Source organism: Chlamydomonas reinhardtii, chromosome 6 (assembly GCF_000002595.2).
Source record: "Chlamydomonas reinhardtii strain CC-503 cw92 mt+ chromosome 6, whole genome shotgun sequence".
Lineage (NCBI taxonomy): Eukaryota > Viridiplantae > Chlorophyta > Chlorophyceae > Chlamydomonadales > Chlamydomonadaceae > Chlamydomonas > Chlamydomonas reinhardtii.
The window spans coordinates 239903-258904 of NC_057009.1; the positions used below are offsets into that span (position 1 = coordinate 239903).

The 19002-nt window shown below is 66.1% G+C and overlaps 3 protein-coding genes across 6 annotated transcripts; all 3 read right to left on the reverse strand.

The window, feature by feature from the left end:
- Nucleotides 1-1411: 1411 nt before the first annotated feature.
- CHLRE_06g250700v5 (uncharacterized protein) lies at nucleotides 1412-11522 on the reverse strand. 3 transcript variants are annotated; one of them, XM_043062596.1, is made up of 25 exons: nucleotides 10787-11522; nucleotides 10488-10679; nucleotides 10088-10282; nucleotides 9812-9922; nucleotides 9336-9530; nucleotides 9060-9170; nucleotides 8668-8862; nucleotides 8392-8502; nucleotides 8024-8218; nucleotides 7748-7858; nucleotides 7344-7538; nucleotides 7068-7178; nucleotides 6628-6822; nucleotides 6352-6462; nucleotides 5804-5998; nucleotides 5528-5638; nucleotides 5160-5354; nucleotides 4884-4994; nucleotides 4480-4674; nucleotides 4204-4314; nucleotides 3710-3904; nucleotides 3434-3544; nucleotides 2978-3150; nucleotides 2419-2772; nucleotides 1412-2235 (listed from the first exon to the last, which is right to left on the reverse strand). In XM_043062596.1, the coding sequence occupies exons 2-25, from the start codon at nucleotides 10546-10548 to the stop codon at nucleotides 2167-2169; spliced, it is 3717 nt and encodes a 1238-aa protein (XP_042923304.1). In that variant the 5' UTR covers nucleotides 10549-10679; nucleotides 10787-11522; the 3' UTR covers nucleotides 1412-2166. The 3 variants fall into 3 exon arrangements, with proteins under 3 accessions (XP_042923304.1, XP_042923302.1, XP_042923303.1); XM_043062598.1 differs by having other exon boundaries at nucleotides 2978-3144; nucleotides 10787-11342; XM_043062597.1 differs by having other exon boundaries at nucleotides 10787-11342.
- A 79-nt stretch (nucleotides 11523-11601) lies between these two features.
- On the reverse strand, nucleotides 11602-15942 carry CHLRE_06g250750v5 (uncharacterized protein). The gene is made up of 8 exons (XM_001696371.2): nucleotides 15554-15942; nucleotides 15063-15161; nucleotides 14625-14765; nucleotides 14220-14347; nucleotides 13844-13904; nucleotides 13621-13709; nucleotides 13111-13250; nucleotides 11602-12541 (listed from the first exon to the last, which is right to left on the reverse strand). Exons 1-8 carry the CDS (start codon nucleotides 15776-15778, stop codon nucleotides 12372-12374), a joined length of 1053 nt encoding a protein of 350 aa, XP_001696423.1. The 5' UTR covers nucleotides 15779-15942; the 3' UTR covers nucleotides 11602-12371.
- A 64-nt stretch (nucleotides 15943-16006) lies between these two features.
- Nucleotides 16007-18942, reverse strand: CHLRE_06g250800v5 (uncharacterized protein). Of its 2 annotated transcripts, none has more exons than XM_043062600.1 (4): nucleotides 18509-18942; nucleotides 17853-18395; nucleotides 17401-17650; nucleotides 16007-17250 (listed from the first exon to the last, which is right to left on the reverse strand). In XM_043062600.1, the coding sequence occupies exons 2-4, from the start codon at nucleotides 18327-18329 to the stop codon at nucleotides 16808-16810; spliced, it is 1170 nt and encodes a 389-aa protein (XP_042923305.1). In that variant the 5' UTR covers nucleotides 18330-18395; nucleotides 18509-18942; the 3' UTR covers nucleotides 16007-16807. The 2 variants fall into 2 exon arrangements, with proteins under 2 accessions (XP_042923305.1, XP_042923306.1); XM_043062599.1 differs by having other exon boundaries at nucleotides 17823-18395.
- Nucleotides 18943-19002: the final 60 nt, after the last annotated feature.

A 19002-nucleotide genomic window follows, 5' to 3' on the forward strand; every position in this document is an offset into this window, starting at 1 on the left:
CGTGTGCGTCGGGCTCTGACGTCTGCGGAAGTCATGCGCATCAGTGTGTCCGTTATTGCTGACTTCTGGGGCCGGTTGCAATCGTATGTCAGCCTCGGCCTCCGCCTGAAACCCTGGGTCGCGGTGCCTGCGCACCACCCGTTCCTCTCGCGGGGTGCGGGTGACTGTGTGCTGCTAGTGTTGGCTGATGATGTGGGCTCCCCGCCCCCCTCGCCTTATTTTGCTGGTGGGTGGTGGGAGCGGTGTGCCTCTGGTGTGTGCGCTTTGGGTGTGGGGCGTCGACGTGGGCGTCGCCGGACTACGTGCCCGGTGTACCTGCGTTGACACCTCGCCGGTTTGAATGCGCTTCGTGCGCTAGTGCGTTTGCTGTACGTTGGTGGGGCTTTGGCGGGCCTTGGCTTAGCTTCGACTCGCTGTGCAGCTGCCGAGACACGCTTTACGTGAAGACCTGTTGCACGGTTGTGGAAGGTTGGTAGCCAACTGGGGGGGAGGGTGGTCTCCCTTCGGGCCGGAGATGGTCCCTCTTGACCTGGGTGCTGGGCACCCTTGCTTGGTCGGACTGTCCCTTCTTTGTAATATCGCAACCATAACTTTGCACCCAGAAACCCATTTTCAATTTTGGACTCGTGATTTTCTCGTTGAGCTTTTCGGATGATTCTCCCCCCCCCCCCCAGGGTATCCAAAACGGAAGTGAGCCCGGGTTGGTAAGCACCTCACTACCAACTTTACTGCAGCGGCATCCTTTCTCTAAAGCTTCAACCGTGTCTCCTTGCACCACTGAACTACGACCATAAGGCATCAGGCATCAGCGCTCACAATTCCAGGGCTACATAGTCTAGAGTTAAGTTGGGCCTGCCTATACCTCCCTGTTCCGTATTTCTCCACTTATCCCGAAGCCTGGGCACGTCAGCCGACGCAATGCCCCTTTGACGTCCGGGCGCCCTGGGACGCCCACGCCCCATCCACGCCGGAAGCGCTGCCCGTGTCTGTTCCCTGCATGTCATGGCATGCGCCCCATATGCAGCCGCACCAGTTGTGCCAAGACGGAATGCCGTGCTGTCGAGCCATGGGGGAGGTCATGAGTGCGGGGCCCTGCCATGTGGTAGGTAGGGCTGGTAGGCAGGCAGCCAGGCGACAGCGGCGACATGAGCTTTCAAAGCACCGCGCGCGGCATACCCACAGTCATTTGCATGTGCCTCTTGCAGCGCCGCTTAACGGCTCAAGAGCGAAGGGCGAGGGTGTAGCTGGCGTGCCCAGAGGTCAGGGCCCCACGCGGCCAAGCCTTCTGGGTGCCAGGCTGCTCCGTGCGCTGCCACGTTCCCCCAGCCCACCCCCAGCACAGGCATTCTGTTGTGGATGTGGTAGCTGTCACTTCCTACTTTGTGCCACAAGCTGCTGGGCCCCAACTCCCAAACCCCAGTTGTTACAATAGCAGAGGCACCACATACACCATGCCAGGCAGGCGCCGCCGGGTGTTGGTGGCGTCCGTTGGGTCTGGGCTGTGAGCCCTGTGCAACAAGTCCCACCGCGCGCCCTGCTACACCAGTCACAAAGCTCGCAAACCGTACGGCAGCCCTGTCAGGCGACGGCTCTATACACACTGCCGTACCCGCGTCGTACTCGGCGTCTCCGCAGTCCGCACCTTCTGCCTGATGACCCATCCCCACACCCGCCCCTACACTGATTACCGTATGCCGCACAGACCTTGACCCCAGCATTCCGCTGCTCCTCTCCACCGCCCCCATGTGCCGGCACAGTCAGGCACAGTGCATACCTCACCCCCTCCACACCACTCCACACCACCACCGACTAGCTGCACAACCAGGGGTGGCCCAAGGGGTGGCCCCACACCCCACACCCCACAGGCATTCCAGGCTCTGACCTCTCCGACTGTATCTATTCTAGACCTCACAGCACAAGGGGAGTCGATTCTTCATTGCCTATCGCAGCCCTGCAGGCATGTACAGTACACGCCCACACAATGCGATCAAGCCTCCGTCCACGTGCAGCCAGTAGTAACGGGGGCACCTAGGCCATGGCTGAGGGTAGGCGGTTAGCCTTACGTCACAGCCACCACAGCCGCAGAAGCAAGGCTGCCAGACACATGCACGTATGGCGGGGAACTCCCGACGGCGCCATCGCCCTGCCTGCCTGATGGCTCGCCGCTCAGGGCGGGATGACGAACGCGATCATCACCATCGCATCGCCGTAAGTCGCCGGGGTGCCCTCGGCAACCTGACGGCCAGCGTACAAGGCAAGGGTGGGAGGGCCTTGTGGCGTGAGCGAGCAAGTAATGACGCGGAGGTATACATGCTTCTGCAAGTGGATAGCAGGTCTGGCCGGGGCTTTGCCTCGCAGTATGCGCGGCCTATCAGGTTGAGCATGACACATCTACCTCCTGCCTTGACCGCCCCCCACCTTGGGCAGCGCCTTGCCCTTCTGCTTGAGCGCCTGCCTCAGCAGCTCCAGCTCCTCCAGCTGCTCCTGCGAGGGCGGGCCGTCCTTGCGCGCCCGCATGTCGGCGTCCATGGCCACCAGCGCCCGGCCCAGCGCGCCCAGGTCCAGGGGCCGCTGCCGGGACACGCGCGCCAGGCGGGCGGCGTCGGAGAAGGCCAGCACCGGCAGCCGCTGGCCCTGCAGCAGCAGCGGCCGCTGAGCCCTGTCCAGCAGCGCACACAGCTCCGGGTCCGCCTGCAGCTGCGACAGGTGCTCCGGGCAGGGCGGCCGGGGCTTCACGGGGGCGTCGGGCGGGAAGTTGTAGCGCTCCATGATCTGATGGGAAGGAGGAGGCGACAAGCAGCAGCAGGACACGTAAGGAGGCAGGGGTGCCTGGATGCGCACTAGCCTAGTGCACTAGTGGTGAGAGAGGGTAAAAAGGTATGCACATATGGCACAGAAGCAGAGTGGATGGAAGGAGCAACTCCTCCACAAGTATCGTGACTGTGCCGGCGTGGCCGCGCTCATGAACCTCACTCACGGCGGCCCGTAGCTCCAGTTGAAACCTGATTCTGGAGGCCGCTTCGCCCACCGACATGCGAGGGTCGACTACGGTGTAGCCGAGACCCCACAGATAGTTTGATTGCCGCTGTGTAAGCAGCGGCTGCCGAGCCGTTCCCGCGGGCTGCTGCCCCCACCGGATGCCGCCTGCAGCTGGTCGGGGCGCCGAAGCCAAGGTACAGGGAAACGTGCCGTCAGTGCTTGATGTCCAGCTGTGCAAATGAGGGTCTGTGGCACTTGCAAGCCAGCACGGTGTAGCACGGCATAACAGGCAAAACGGGGCCATGCCCTGGCGCGGATGAAAGAAACAAGGCACTGCTGGGTCCGTGTGTTGACACGAACTAAAGCAATGCAGTCTGAAGGGATGCGTTCGTGGGGTGCGTTTGTGTCTGTGTGTGCATAGGGGCACAAGGAAGAGGTCTAGAATTCGTCTCACCGCTCGGCAGGGGCGGCAGCGGGGAGGCCGGTGGCGGGCTCTCCGGCTCGGAGCCGGTGCCAACACAGCCCGCGGGCTCAGCGGGCTCGCACGCCGCAGCGTCGTCGTCCCCTGCACGGGGACACACGTGGGCACACACGTGCACATGGGGTTGGACCAGCGATGGCATGGCAGTGCAATAGGTGCCCATAAGGATTGAGCAGGCATACCGGTCGTGCATAGTAACCTCCTCATCAATCAGCCGATCGCCACCCGCAGTGCGTCAAGCCTACCCACCTGCAGTAGACGGCAGTGGCAGCTGCCCGACCTCCGGACTGGTGCCAGCAGCCGCAGCCGCCGCAGCCGCCAGCCCCGCGGCCTCGGCGCCCGCCTCCTCAGCCGCCGCGCCCGTCGCCGCCTTCACATCCGCCGCGGCAGCCTCGATCTCTGCCCCCGGCAGCTCAGGAGACGCGGCCAGCTGCGTGCGGCTCGCTGCAGCACACAGGGCAAGGCGGGAAGCGAGCGCGTGAGGTGCTGTGGCATCGCCAGCAGGAGCATTGCCTTTGCAGTCACATTATCAGGCGCCAAAGTGGCTCATGCGTCAGGCGCAGGCGCAGGCGCAGGCGCAGGCGCAGGCGCAGGCGCAGGCGCAGGCGCAGGCGCAGGCGCAGGCGCAGGCGCAGGCGCAGGCGCAGGCGCAGGCGCAGGCGCAGGCGCAGGCGCAGGCGCAGGCGCAGGCGCAGGCGCAGGCGCAGGCGCAGGCGCAGGCCCAGGCGCAGAACACGTCTCACCAATCGGCAGGGGCGGCAGTGGGGAGGCCGGTGGCGGGCTCTCCGCCTCGCAGCCGGTGCCATCGCAGCCCGCGGGCTCAGCGGGCTCGCACGCCGCAGCGTCGTCGTCCCCTGCACGGGGACACACGTGGGCACACACGTGCACATGGGGTTGGACCAGCGATGGCATGGCAGTGCGACAGGTGCCCATAAGGATTGAGCAGGCATACCGGCCGTGCATAGTAACCTCCTCATCAATCACCCAGTCGCCACCCGCAGTGCGTTAAGCCTACCCACCTGCAGTAGACGGCAGTGGCAGCTGCCCGACCTCCGGACTGGTGCCAGCAGCCGCAGCCGCCGCAGCCGCCAGCCCCGCGGCCTCGGCGCCCGCCTCCTCAGCCGCCGCGCCCGTCGCCGCCTTCACATCCGCCGCGGCAGCCTCGATCTCTGCCCCCGGCAGCTCAGGAGACGCGGCCAGCTGCGTGCGGCTCGCTGCAGCACACAGGGCAAGGCGGGAAGCGAGCGCGTGAGGTGCTGTGGCATCGCCAACAGAAGCATTGCCTTTGCAGTCACATTATCAGGCGCCAAAGTGGCTCATGCGTCAGGCGCAGGCGCAGGCGCAGGCGCAGGCGCAGGCGCAGGCGCAGGCGCAGGCGCAGGCGCAGGCGCAGGCGCAGGCCCAGGCGCAGAACACGTCTCACCAATCGGCAGGGGCGGCAGCGGGGAGGCCGGTGGCGGGCTCTCCGGCTCGGAGCCGGTGCCATCGCAGCCCGCGGGCTCAGCGGGCTCGCACGCCGCAGCGTCGTCGTCCCCTGCACGGGGACACACGTGGGCACACACGTGCACATGGGGTTGGACCAGCGATGGCATGGCAGTGCGACAGGTGCCCATAAGGATTGAGCAGGCATACCGGTCGTGCATAGTAACCTCCTCATCAATCAGCCGATCGCCACCCCCAGTGCGTCAAGCCTACCCACCTGCAGCAGACGGCAGTGGCAGCTGCCCGACCTCCGGACTGGTGCCAGCAGCCGCAGCCGCCGCAGCCGCCAGCCCCGCGGCCTCGGCGCCCGCCTCCTCAGCCGCCGCGCCCGTCGCCGCCTTCACATCCGCCGCGGCAGCCTCGATCTCTGCCCCCGGCAGCTCAGGAGACGCGGCCAGCTGCGTGCGGCTCGCTGCAGCACACAGGGCAAGGCGGGAAGCGAGCGCGTGAGGTGCTGTGGCATCGCCAACAGAAGCATTGCCTTTGCAGTCACATTATCAGGCGCCAAAGTGGCTCATGCGTCAGGCGCAGGCGCAGGCGCAGGCGCAGGCGCAGGCGCAGGCCCAGGCGCAGAACACGTCTCACCAATCGGCAGGGGCGGCAGCGGGGAGGCCGGTGGCGGGCTCTCCGCCTCGCAGCCGGTGCCATCGCAGCCCGCGGGCTCAGCGGGCTCGCACGCCGCAGCGTCGTCGTCCCCTGCACGGGGACACACGTGGGCACACACGTGCACATGGGGTTGGACCAGCGATGGCATGGCAGTGCGACAGGTGCCCATAAGGATTGAGCAGGCATACCGGTCGTGCATAGTAACCTCCTCATCAATCAGCCGATCGCCACCCGCAGTGCGTCAAGCCTACCCACCTGCAGCAGACGGCAGTGGCAGCTGCCCGACCTCCGGACTGGTGCCAGCAGCCGCAGCCGCCGCAGCCGCCAGCCCCGCGGCCTCGGCGCCCGCCTCCTCAGCCGCCGCGCCCGTCGCCGCCTTCACATCCGCCGCGGCAGCCTCGATCTCTGCCCCCGGCAGCTCAGGAGACGCGGCCAGCTGCGTGCGGCTCGCTGCAGCACACAGGGCAAGGCGGGAAGCGAGCGCGTGAGGTGCTGTGGCATCGCCAACAGAAGCATTGCCTTTGCAGTCACATTATCAGGCGCCAAAGTGGCTCATGCGTCAGGCGCAGGCGCAGGCGCAGGCGCAGGCGCAGGCGCAGGCGCAGGCGCAGGCGCAGGCGCAGGCGCAGGCGCAGGCGCAGGCGCAGGCGCAGGCGCAGGCGCAGGCGCAGGCGCAGGCGCAGGCGCAGGCGCAGGCGCAGGCGCAGGCGCAGGCGCAGGCGCAGGCGCAGGCGCAGGCGCAGGCGCAGGCGCAGGCGCAGGCGCAGGCGCAGGCGCAGGCCCAGGCGCAGAACACGTCTCACCAATCGGCAGGGGCGGCAGTGGGGAGGCCGGTGGCGGGCTCTCCGCCTCGCAGCCGGTGCCATCGCAGCCCGCGGGCTCAGCGGGCTCGCACGCCGCAGCGTCGTCGTCCCCTGCACGGGGACACACGTGGGCACACACGTGCACATGGGGTTGGACCAGCGATGGCATGGCAGTGCGACAGGTGCCCATAAGGATTGAGCAGGCATACCGGCCGTGCATAGTAACCTCCTCATCAATCACCCAGTCGCCACCCGCAGTGCGTTAAGCCTACCCACCTGCAGTAGACGGCAGTGGCAGCTGCCCGACCTCCGGACTGGTGCCAGCAGCCGCAGCCGCCGCAGCCGCCAGCCCCGCGGCCTCGGCGCCCGCCTCCTCAGCCGCCGCGCCCGTCGCCGCCTTCACATCCGCCGCGGCAGCCTCGATCTCTGCCCCCGGCAGCTCAGGAGACGCGGCCAGCTGCGTGCGGCTCGCTGCAGCACACAGGGCAAGGCGGGAAGCGAGCGCGTGAGGTGCTGTGGCATCGCCAACAGAAGCATTGCCTTTGCAGTCACATTATCAGGCGCCAAAGTGGCTCATGCGTCAGGCGCAGGCGCAGGCGCAGGCGCAGGCGCAGGCGCAGGCGCAGGCGCAGGCGCAGGCGCAGGCGCAGGCGCAGGCGCAGGCGCAGGCGCAGGCGCAGGCGCAGGCGCAGGCCCAGGCGCAGAACACGTCTCACCAATCGGCAGGGGCGGCAGCGGGGAGGCCGGTGGTGGGCTCTCCGGCTCGGAGCCGGTGCCATCGCAGCCCGCGGGCTCAGCGGGCTCGCACGCCGCAGCGTCGTCGTCCCCTGCACGGGGACACACGTGGGCACACACGTGCACATGGGGTTGGACCAGCGATGGCATGGCAGTGCGACAGGTGCCCATAAGGATTGAGCAGGCATACCGGTCGTGCATAGTAACCTCCTCATCAATCAGCCGATCGCCACCCGCAGTGCGTCAAGCCTACCCACCTGCAGCAGACGGCAGTGGCAGCTGCCCGACCTCCGGACTGGTGCCAGCAGCCGCAGCCGCCGCAGCCGCCAGCCCCGCGGCCTCGGCGCCCGCCTCCTCAGCCGCCGCGCCCGTCGCCGCCTTCACATCCGCCGCGGCAGCCTCGATCTCTGCCCCCGGCAGCTCAGGAGACGCGGCCAGCTGCGTGCGGCTCGCTGCAGCACACAGGGCAAGGCGGGAAGCGAGCGCGTGAGGTGCTGTGGCATCGCCAACAGAAGCATTGCCTTTGCAGTCACATTATCAGGCGCCAAAGTGGCTCATGCGTCAGGCGCAGGCGCAGGCGCAGGCGCAGGCGCAGGCGCAGGCGCAGGCGCAGGCGCAGGCGCAGGCGCAGGCGCAGGCCCAGGCGCAGAACACGTCTCACCAATCGGCAGGGGCGGCAGCGGGGAGGCCGGTGGCGGGCTCTCCGGCTCGGAGCCGGTGCCATCGCAGCCCGCGGGCTCAGCGGGCTCGCACGCCGCAGCGTCGTCGTCCCCTGCACGGGGACACACGTGGGCACACACGTGCACATGGGGTTGGACCAGCGATGGCATGGCAGTGCGACAGGTGCCCATAAGGATTGAGCAGGCATACCGGTCGTGCATAGTAACCTCCTCATCAATCAGCCGATCGCCACCCCCAGTGCGTCAAGCCTACCCACCTGCAGCAGACGGCAGTGGCAGCTGCCCGACCTCCGGACTGGTGCCAGCAGCCGCAGCCGCCGCAGCCGCCAGCCCCGCGGCCTCGGCGCCCGCCTCCTCAGCCGCCGCGCCCGTCGCCGCCTTCACATCCGCCGCGGCAGCCTCGATCTCTGCCCCCGGCAGCTCAGGAGACGCGGCCAGCTGCGTGCGGCTCGCTGCAGCACACAGGGCAAGGCGGGAAGCGAGCGCGTGAGGTGCTGTGGCATCGCCAACAGAAGCATTGCCTTTGCAGTCACATTATCAGGCGCCAAAGTGGCTCATGCGTCAGGCGCAGGCGCAGGCGCAGGCGCAGGCGCAGGCGCAGGCCCAGGCGCAGAACACGTCTCACCAATCGGCAGGGGCGGCAGCGGGGAGGCCGGTGGCGGGCTCTCCGCCTCGCAGCCGGTGCCATCGCAGCCCGCGGGCTCAGCGGGCTCGCACGCCGCAGCGTCGTCGTCCCCTGCACGGGGACACACGTGGGCACACACGTGCACATGGGGTTGGACCAGCGATGGCATGGCAGTGCGACAGGTGCCCATAAGGATTGAGCAGGCATACCGGTCGTGCATAGTAACCTCCTCATCAATCAGCCGATCGCCACCCGCAGTGCGTCAAGCCTACCCACCTGCAGCAGACGGCAGTGGCAGCTGCCCGACCTCCGGACTGGTGCCAGCAGCCGCAGCCGCCGCAGCCGCCAGCCCCGCGGCCTCGGCGCCCGCCTCCTCAGCCGCCGCGCCCGTCGCCGCCTTCACATCCGCCGCGGCAGCCTCGATCTCTGCCCCCGGCAGCTCAGGAGACGCGGCCAGCTGCGTGCGGCTCGCTGCAGCACACAGGGCAAGGCGGGAAGCGAGCGCGTGAGGTGCTGTGGCATCGCCAACAGAAGCATTGCCTTTGCAGTCACATTATCAGGCGCCAAAGTGGCTCATGCGTCAGGCGCAGGCGCAGGCGCAGGCGCAGGCGCAGGCGCAGGCGCAGGCGCAGGCGCAGGCGCAGGCCCAGGCGCAGAACACGTCTCACCAATCGGCAGGGGCGGCAGCGGGGAGGCCGGTGGCGGGCTCTCCGGCTCGGAGCCGGTGCCATCGCAGCCCGCGGGCTCAGCGGGCTCGCACGCCGCAGCGTCGTCGTCCCCTGCACGGGGACACACGTGGGCACACACGTGCACATGGGGTTGGACCAGCGATGGCATGGCAGTGCGACAGGTGCCCATAAGGATTGAGCAGGCATACCGGTCGTGCATAGTAACCTCCTCATCAATCAGCCGATCGCCACCCCCAGTGCGTCAAGCCTACCCACCTGCAGCAGACGGCAGTGGCAGCTGCCCGACCTCCGGACTGGTGCCAGCAGCCGCAGCCGCCGCAGCCGCCAGCCCCGCGGCCTCGGCGCCCGCCTCCTCAGCCGCCGCGCCCGTCGCCGCCTTCACATCCGCCGCGGCAGCCTCGATCTCTGCCCCCGGCAGCTCAGGAGACGCGGCCAGCTGCGTGCGGCTCGCTGCAGCACACAGGGCAAGGCGGGAAGCGAGCGCGTGAGGTGCTGTGGCATCGCCAACAGAAGCATTGCCTTTGCAGTCACATTATCAGGCGCCAAAGTGGCTCATGCGTCAGGCGCAGGCGCAGGCGCAGGCGCAGGCGCAGGCGCAGGCGCAGGCGCAGGCGCAGGCGCAGGCGCAGGCGCAGGCGCAGGCGCAGGCGCAGGCGCAGGCGCAGGCGCAGGCGCAGGCGCAGGCGCAGGCGCAGGCGCAGGCGCAGGCCCAGGCGCAGAACACGTCTCACCAATCGGCAGGGGCGGCAGCGGGGAGGCCGGTGGCGGGCTCTCCGCCTCGCAGCCGGTGCCATCGCAGCCCGCGGGCTCAGCGGGCTCGCACGCCGCAGCGTCGTCGTCCCCTGCACGGGGACACACGTGGGCACACACGTGCACATGGGGTTGGACCAGCGATGGCATGGCAGTGCGACAGGTGCCCATAAGGATTGAGCAGGCATACCGGTCGTGCATAGTAACCTCCTCATCAATCAGCCGATCGCCACCCGCAGTGCGTCAAGCCTACCCACCTGCAGCAGACGGCAGTGGCAGCTGCCCGACCTCCGGACTGGTGCCAGCAGCCGCAGCCGCCGCAGCCGCCAGCCCCGCGGCCTCGGCGCCCGCCTCCTCAGCCGCCGCGCCCGTCGCCGCCTTCACATCCGCCGCGGCAGCCTCGATCTCTGCCCCCGGCAGCTCAGGAGACGCGGCCAGCTGCGTGCGGCTCGCTGCAGCACACAGGGCAAGGCGGGAAGCGAGCGCGTGAGGTGCTGTGGCATCGCCAGCAGGAGCCGTGACAGTGGACGCCGTAGCCAATGCCGGCGAAATGGTGCATGCACATAGCTGCATGTGTGTCAGTAGCATTCGTGGCCGCAGTAGCAGCTCACGAGGAGGCCCGGAACACTCGCCAATTGCCATTCCCGTCTCAAGTACCTGACGCAGCGCCGACACCCAACGAGCTCTGTTTGGGCTTTGACTTAATGCGGTCAATCATCTGCTGCACTCTATGGAGTATGCGCCCAACGCCAGGGGGGCTAGCTTGATCCGCGGGCTCGACCGTCGGCGCGGGGCCTTCCGGGCCGCTACCAGGCTTGCCAGCCGGCGAGGCGCCGTCGGGTTCGAGGCCTGCAAGGCGGGGCACAGACATGACCGTGATTGCAATTTCGTTGCTAACAGCACCAGCAGGCGTGGAGATAAACGAGCATGCAAACTGCGGAAGTCGTGTCACACACCTTCGTCATCTTGCCAACTGGAGGCGCCTCGGTCGCCTACAGCGCGCGCGACTCCACGATGACCCGGCTTCGACCCGGGAGGAGCGACAGTATAGGGGACTGGTTGTCGAGCGCAGCGGCCGCGCGCCTTTGGCGGACGAGCCGACGGCCGAGCGGGCAAGGCCGGTCGATGGACGGTTACCGGCACCGGGCGCTGGGCCGAGTTGGGTAGCCTACACGCCTGCATTTTGCTCTGCAGTTGTTAGTGCAGACCAAAGAGTGCATCGCGCGCTGGGCGAGAGAGTTTTAGGTCTGTTGCAGAAATTGTCGTACGCCCAATCTGGCTGGCCCGAAAGTGAAAAACAGGGCCTAGGCAGTGCAGCCTTGTAGCTGGTTGGGCGCTGTTATCGAAGGGACGCTAGGCTCGGTGCACCGTGCGGGCTAGCCGGAGCGCGAAAGCAGCGAGAAGGCGTCAGTTACAAAAGTGGAATACCCCCTGACAATACTGTGGCACGTCGAAGACGCTTTGCTCGCAAGCTCAACAAGTGCCGGCCTGACTTCCTGGTCGCGAATGGATGTCTCGATGGATGGGGGCGGCGAGGGCTTGCTATATATAAGTCCGTTTGCTGGGTCCAGTGCCACATGAAATGTGCTACACAAACACACAAGTTGCATTAGAAAGCGACTCTGCAGTGGTCCGTGACAGTATCGACCAGCGCATGTCGCATGTACCCGGCGCTGGAGCAGCCGGCTCTGCTTAGGTCATGAGGACTGTGTGCCTGCGCTGTTGAGGCTTTCTCTATCGCACAAGGTGTACACAGGACATAGTACCATGCGGTCTGTGTTGCTTACACGGACTGGAAACGGTGGTCCCCAGCCTGGTCGCACCTCTTACAGCAGGGGTGTCTTACAGTCTCATTGCACACAGCCCTGTGCCCGACTTATCCTGCTCCGGCTTCCATACAGCATGAACACGATGCCTGTACAGTACAGCCCACCCTTGCCAGCGGACTGCACTTGTCCAGCTGACCGGGGGCATCCCAGGCGAGGGCATCCAAGGCTCTCTCGCGATCGCCGTGTTACGCGTAACACACCTGGTGCACGTTGCCCGCCAGCGTCCAAACATACGGTAAGCATTTCGCCATCCGGCACACACAATGCGCAGACGAAACAGTGGGAAACCTGCAGCTGCAGCTGCCAGGCGTGTGTTCCGGCCCCCCCGCTGCCGGGCAGTGCCTGTTGATTGCGCTTTAGTAACCCATCACAGCCCCAGGCCCCCGCACACAGCCACACACCTCGACCTGAGTATCACGATACTGCCACGCCGTACTCCCCCCCCCCCACACACACCTTGCACCTACCCGCTCCTCCATCGCCGAGACTTCCCTGCCGCCCCGCAATTACCAGGTGCAGACAGGGCCCCCACAGTGATGCCCCTAGGCGGGGCTTCCCACAGCTGCCTGGCGCACCCCCCGTTGCCGTCCTCGCGCCTTACCAGCCCGCCTCTCGAAGCCATTTCCCCCACTTAAAATCAGTTCCAGCCTCCTTTCTCCCGTCCCATCATGCCATCAGCCGCTCCGCCGCATGCGGCATGCCCGCTGCCTCCTCACCCTGCCTTCTCGTAGAACAGGATGTATCCGTGGTCCATGTTATTCTGGCCGTAGTCGGACGTGGACCCAAACGTGCTCTGCACCTGGCTCTCTGTGATCAGCTCCACCGTCTCATCGTCAAAGAACATCCACTGGCTGCCGCTCTTGATGAGGGAGACGTAGTGACCTGCGGGGCAGAGGCGGACATGCGGTTGGGAGACAGGGGAGTGAACACAGCAAGGCGACTTACTGTACCTTGCATGTAATTAATTAATTCTACAGGAAAGCTGCAGTACCCCGCACCTAGAGGTTGCGACTTGCGCCAGAATTGTTTTTGGGAGGGGTGCGTGGTGGTGTAAAGTTACCCAAATTGGGCGTGCCATGGCCAGAATTTCTTAAATCACCGTTTTTACATGTTTCCCTTATTCTGTCTGAACTAACAGTGGATAAGCTATACAGACGACAACAAAAGTCAGAACATTTGGTCATGGGCTCATGGCGCCGCCCGCTCCCTTTCAAGGCAATCGCAGCATACCAAAAGCATTTTTAACGTTTTGGGGGTGCGTGGTGCGAAGTAATTGCCAAAATTGTAGGGGTGCGTGGTGATCACGTAAACGTACGTTACGTCGGGGATGCGGCTGGAGGGTGCGAGTGGAGCTGGGCGGAGGTACGCTACCTCACCGGTGCGGCATTCCAAGCCCGCCCCCGCCCCCAAGCCCCAGTTGCCTTGCCCCTACGCCTCCCCTCCGCCCTCACCGTGGTGCGGCCCGCTGCCCACGTGCACCACCACTGCGGTCAGGCTGTACAGCGTGTCGGGCGCCGCGGGGTCGTCCGAGGTGGTGTTGGCCAGCTTGAGCTCCATGGGGAACACCACCCGGTACATCAGCTTGCGCATCCTGAAGGCGGGGGGGGGGGGAGGGCAGCAGGCGGGAGAGGAGGAGGGAGCGGAGGAGGGTCTAGGCGCGGCTATGTAGAGATGGCGGTGACGAACAGGCGCAAAGGGGTGGGAGGTGTTGGGCCACAGGCCAGGGGACCGGCGAGGTTGCGGTGCTGGCGCATGCCGCTAGGCGACTCAGGCCTAAGACCCGAGATACCAATAACCCAGGCGCCGACATGCCCGGCCTCGTTGTGGCCTGGAGCCCACCCGCAGTCCCGCTCGGGCCCCCTGCCCTCTGCCCCCTGCCCCCGGCACCGTGCCCCCTGCCCCCTGCCCCCTGCCCCCTGTGCTTGTGCGCTTGTGCGCTTGTGCGCCCCGGCCCGGCTCACCTGCCCTGCGCCTCCACGTACTTGAACCGCTTGAGGTGCAGGATGAGGCAGGGCGGCACGGAGCGCAGCAGCATGCGCTTCTTGGCCTCCTGCGAGGTGGGTGGGAGCACAGGTGGTGGCGGGGTGAGGCACAGCGTTGCACCGGCGACAGGGACCCATCAGCTCCCATGACACACACAAATACACAAACACATACACACACACTCCCCGCCCCCCCTCCCACCTGCAGGCAGCAGCAGTGGTCGCAGAAGAACTTGTCGTCCCGGTCCAGCATCTCCATGGAGCTGGAGGGGGGCGGAGGTGCGCGGGGGGGGGGAGGAGGGGGGGCCGGGGTTGGGGGGCGGGGAGGACATGGCAGCTGTTGCCGTCACCTGCATAGCGCAGGTGCACGCATGGCGTGGCAGAGACCCTGACCACCAGACCAGGCCCCCGTGCCCGCTGCCTGGCACGCTGGCAATGACACGCTGGCGCCACGGACTCCAGCGAGGGGGCAACCACAGGTCGCCTCCGGATACCCAGCAGCCACGCCGTGTCACCCCCTCTCCTTGCCCTGCCGTATCGGCGATTTCGCTCACACATCAACGCGCACAAACACACACCTGAAGTTGCGCAGGCAGGATGTGACGGAGGTGTTCTGGTCGATCTCCAAGCTGAGGTCCATGAATACCTCCTCGCGGCTGGTGACCGTCTCGCAGTGCAGGCAGCGGGTCTCGTTCACCAGCTTGCCCTGAGCCGGCAGGGTGCACGACAGCGTGAGAGGGCGGTGCAGGTGGCGAGGGCTGCTGTGGAGACAGGCTTGCGCAGGCGCTGCGCCCGGGCTGCGTCGGGAACTCTACTTTCCTGGGACGGTTGCAGTGTTTTGCCCGCGAAAGCGTACGGTGGTATTCTACACGGCCTCGCACGAAGTTCCTCTACTGCATGTGCCGCCAGCGGTATACACACACACACAGCTGGGCCTCGCGGCACCACACCGCACACGCCGCCGCCCGCCCGCACCGCCCCACCTGGAAGATGTCGTGCACCCAGGTAGTGATGGGCTGCGAGCTGCCGCCGCCTCCGCCTCCCCCTCCGCCCGCCGCCTTGGCCTCCTGCTCCAGCAGCTCGCAGCTGCAGTTGAGCAGGTAGTTCAGGAACTCGTGCGCGTCCTGGGGCCAGTCGGAGGGGAGGAGGAGGAGGAGGGGAACAGGCACGAGCAAAAACTCTGAGGAGCAGCACCAGGAATGGTGACCTGCGCTGGCGTGGTCCGGGGTCCCCTCGCAGCCTCCGCTAGGGTCCTGCATGCTACCTTGATGCACGTATCGCACACACATAGCACGACCCTCACCGCGCCATGCCCACCATCTCCCCACCGCCCCACCACGCCCCACCACCACCAACCATCGCCCATCTCCCCACCGCCCACCCCCCACCGCCCACCCCACCGGCCCCACCCCATACGGTACCTGGTGCATGTGCCCCCGAAACAGCTCGTTGTCGCGTTTCAGCCGCTGCACAAACTTCTTGGGCGAGATTACGCCCACCTTTTTCTTGCTCGAGTTGATCTGAGGAGTCAGGGGGCACATAGCGCAATCGGGGCAGGTGCAGTCAATGCCCGCAGTGGCTCGGCGAGGTAGCCACGCTGCCTAGGGGGCCCGTGAGGCCCGGGGGGCTGGGCAATTGCTGCTCTTGCAGTACCGGCCAGCTGTTACGGTATGCGGTGTCTGCAGTTGGCCCTCTACTTGTTGCTTATGCACCTCATCAGTCACGCTGTCCCGGTGAATCACTTCCTGGCCAAGCCATGCCCGAGACCACTCGTCACACACCCCGGCTTGTGGCACGAACCCCAGGCATCAGTGCCAAGGCCCTCCGGGTAACTCGCCGGGTAGTGCCTCGCCCCCCACTACCCCACGCGTTGCACATGCTGTGACCTGAACAGGCCAGCACGGATGCGTACCTGTGTGAAGAGGTCCGCCAGGCAGTTCAGCAGATTCTCCTCGACGTTACCCGGCAATGACGCGCCATACTTCAGCAGCCGCTCGCGAAACGGTTTGCAGAAGTACAGTGCTTGCAACACGGAGTTGCAATAGCACGTGTTGCCAAAGTTTTCAAGACCATAGTATCGCTCATCCTCCGGGGCCTCCGCGAGCGCCTTTTCTAGCTTGCTGCTATTGGCGCCCATCGCTGGCTAGCCACTCGTGCACGCTCAGGGCAGCATCATATGTCACGGCTTTTCGGCACGCAAAGTTGGGAGCAAATCCAACAAAATGCAGCAATTTTGGTAATTCAAGTTTGGTGGAGACGAGCGTGCAAATTATTTGCCTACGGCTGTGACGCGAACATCATCGAAGATGTATTGCGCACAAAACCCTTCCCTTTGCAATGAGCAACGTCACGCGCCTCCTCCCACGCTGAGACGTCAGCCCGGCTCCCGATGCCCCGCTTCCACTCTGCCCACCGCGTCGTTGCAGCATTGGCATTCCTGCATCTCTCTGTCGCTGCCACCTGTCCGATGGTGCCCCTAGGCTTGGACTCTGCCCAGTATATGAACTGGCTGCTGGCGTGATGCATCCCATGTCCGTGTGTATGCGGCACCCCTGGTATGCGGGCTTATATGCGGGCAGGCGTGGAAGTGCATCACTGTACCTTCACCGTGTGCCCCCAATGCGTGGGGCAATTAGGACGATCGCGCAATCGCATCCGCCGGAGCCCGACTCCCCAGCTACAGTCTTCCAGTCCGTGCCGTGCAGGCGTGCACCCGGTCAGCACCCGTCGCTACTGGCTCCTGCTTTTGCCCCGCGCATCTCCACCTGATACGCAGGCAGTTGAATGCCGCCGCCCAGTGCGTCTGCGTTATCTTGGACCACAGGCTTCCCGAGCGCCCGAACACAACACCGCCAACATGCAGCAGCCTGCCCACCGGCTGCTCTGCATGCGTCTCGTCCTCACACCTCTCACACCACACACACCGGAATGCCTCAGCAAAGCCACCCCTACGCCAAGTTGAGGGGGAGGGTGCTGCCGGTCCTCTCCGGCTGTCCGTCCCCTTTCACATGACACCAAACACAAAAAGCATGCCAGCGCACTAACATGGCAAATGTCTTGTTAAGGTCAACATTTCCTGCAACGTGCAATGCAAGTCAATCTGTCAGAAATCTGCACCTCCTCCCTGCCATCCGCCTCCTCATCCGCCTGTTCCCGCCGCTACCGCTTACGGCATGTCCGCTGGCCGCTCCCACTGGCTGACGCCGGTGGTGCTGTTGTAGTAGTAGGTGCGGCCCTGGTCATCCTGCAGCGCCTGCCAGGGGCTGCTGCCGCCCGAGCCAGACCCGTTCGTGCCCGGCGCAGCGGGCGTGGAGCCGGGGGCGCCGGGCGCCGCAGATGAGGAGCCGCCGCCGGCTCCGCCGTAGTTGTAGCTGCTGGAGCCGGCGCCGTAGGGGTCGGACGACTGCGCACCGGGCGCCCCGTAGCCACCCGCGTTGTAGCCGCCGTAGGGCGCGCCACCCGGGTAGCCGCCATAGCCGCCGTAGCCGGGGTAGCCGCCCGGCGCCCCGTACCCACCCGGCGCCCCGTACCCGCCATAGCCGCCGCCGTAGCCCCCCGCCCCGCCCGGGTACTGCTGCCCGTAGGGAGCGCCGTAGGGTGGCCGCGAGCCTGTGTGCACCAGTGCGCCGTACAGGGACAGGGCCCAGAGTCAAAACGATGTGCTGACAGGTGAAAGTCCGTCAAGCTGTTGCCGACGCACAGGAACAACGCAACCGTGGTCGTGCCCATGCCCATCACAACACGCCGCCCGGCACCTACCGCCGCCCATGCCCATGCCGCCTGGCGGGGGCCCGGTGGAGCGGATGAGGTCCTCAATGGCGCGCCGCGCTGAGGCGATGGTGTGGCTGGGCCCGGTGATGGTGACCTTGCAGGGCATGGCGCTCTGGTCGATCTGGATGCTGGCGTTGAAGCGCTTCTGGAGGTCCTTAATGGTCTCGCCGCCCTTGCCGATGATGCGCCCAACCATGGTCTTGGGGCACTCCAACACCTCAGTCGAACCCACGCCAAACTGCGGGCCCGAACACACCACAGGAACACAGGATGAGTGTGAGGCCCCTGGTGCGCCGCCACCCAGCCCATAACTCAATCCACAACGTAGCAGGCACTGTCCCGCGCAACCACTGTCCCGCGCAACCACAGTCCCGCCCACCCGCCCGTCGCATGGAGCTGCGGCTGCGCACCGTGTTCCCGGCGCCGCTGTTGTTGCTCACCCGCTGGACCACCTGCGACGTGTTGGCGTGCTCGCCGCCGATGAGCTCCTGCACCATGCTGGCGGCGCGGTCCACCGCGTCCTGGCTGCCCGAGATGGTGATCTGGCGCGCCGCGCCCTCCGGGAAGTCCTGGTTGACCAGGATGTGCGCGCCGCTGGCCTGCTGCAGCGTGCGGATGGTCTCGCCGCCGCGCCCAATCACGCGCCCCACAATGCCCTGCGGGCACTCCAGCGTCTTCTGCGCCTCGCCAGGCGCCGGGGCGGCGTCTGAGCCGTGCCCCGAGATGAGGTCCAGCACCTGCCGTTTGGCACGCTCTACCTCGTCCGCCCGGCCCGAGATGGTGACGGGCTTGTCACCCGGCGCCTTGTGGTCCACCTGAATCCGCGTGCCGGTGCTGGCTTCAAGGTCCCGGATCGTCGCTCCCGCGCGGCCAATCACGCGGCCAACCTTGTCGGGAGGGCACATAATTGTCTCCATGGCCACTGGCGCATCAGCTCCCAGAGGTGGCGGAGGAGGCAGCGCCCCGGAGCCGTCCCCGAATGCCTGCGGACACCCACAGAAAGGCATCGAGGGACGTAGTGAGTAAATGTGTGCGCCTTGCCGGGTCAAAGACTTTGCCCCGATCTCCGGGCGTAACGAGCAGCAAAAATGCGCACCATGCTGGCAGGGCGCTTGCTATCAGGCGCGTCATGGTATTCATCGTCATCAAGTTTCCGCTTGTGGCCAGTCGGGTCAGATGGGACAACATTCGCGCCCGCTTGCGCTGCAAATATAGCCGCCAGCATTTCCGCCCGCGAGCGACCTGCGTCCAGCACCGCGCCTTGATCTGCCCCATGCTCCTGCGGTGCGGCGTGGAGCTCCGGCGGCGGAGGGAGATGCGAGTTGCCGGTCTCGACGTCCGGCGCGCGCTCCTCGCCGTCATAAGTGCCGGGCGGTGGCTCCTCGTGGTCAGCCATCTATGTTGAGCGTGTATGCAAGGCTTTGCTACGCTGTGGTGTCGGCACGTCTGATTTGACTACCTTTTGTCTACTCGGCGGTGGGGCGTGGAAGTACGCTCAAAGTAAAGACGTGCTATGTCTACTTATATAGGAATCTTTGTTGCACCTGTGAATGCTGTGGGGTCTCGCCGTCTCGGCACGGCCGTGAGATC

Bases quoted from the DNA above. Each gene is read 5' to 3' on its own strand.
- CHLRE_06g250750v5 (XM_001696371.2), bottom strand. From the start codon at position 15,778: ATGGGCGCCAATAGCAGCAAGCTAGAAAAGGCGCTCGCGGAGGCCCCG. The intron at 13,905-14,219 runs GTGTGTGTTTGT...GCCCCCCTCCAG, and splicing joins TCCTGCCTGCGCAACTTCAG to CTCCATGGAGATGCTGGACC. The intron at 13,710-13,843 runs GTGGGAGGGGGG...CCCACCTCGCAG, and splicing joins ACCACTGCTGCTGCCTGCAG to GAGGCCAAGAAGCGCATGCT.
- CHLRE_06g250800v5 (XM_043062599.1), bottom strand. From the start codon at position 18,329: ATGGAGACAATTATGTGCCCTCCCGACAAGGTTGGCCGCGTGATTGGC. The intron at 17,651-17,822 runs GTGCGCAGCCGC...TCGGGCCCGCAG, and splicing joins ACAGCGGCGCCGGGAACACG to TTTGGCGTGGGTTCGACTGA. The intron at 17,251-17,400 runs GTAGGTGCCGGG...TGGTGCACACAG, and splicing joins CGGCATGGGCATGGGCGGCG to GCTCGCGGCCACCCTACGGC.
- CHLRE_06g250700v5 (XM_043062596.1), bottom strand. From the start codon at position 10,548: ATGATTGACCGCATTAAGTCAAAGCCCAAACAGAGCTCGTTGGGTGTC. The intron at 8,503-8,667 runs GTGGGTAGGCTT...GTCCCCGTGCAG, and splicing joins GCCACTGCCGTCTGCTGCAG to GGGACGACGACGCTGCGGCG. The intron at 4,995-5,159 runs GTGGGTAGGCTT...GTCCCCGTGCAG, and splicing joins GCCACTGCCGTCTGCTGCAG to GGGACGACGACGCTGCGGCG.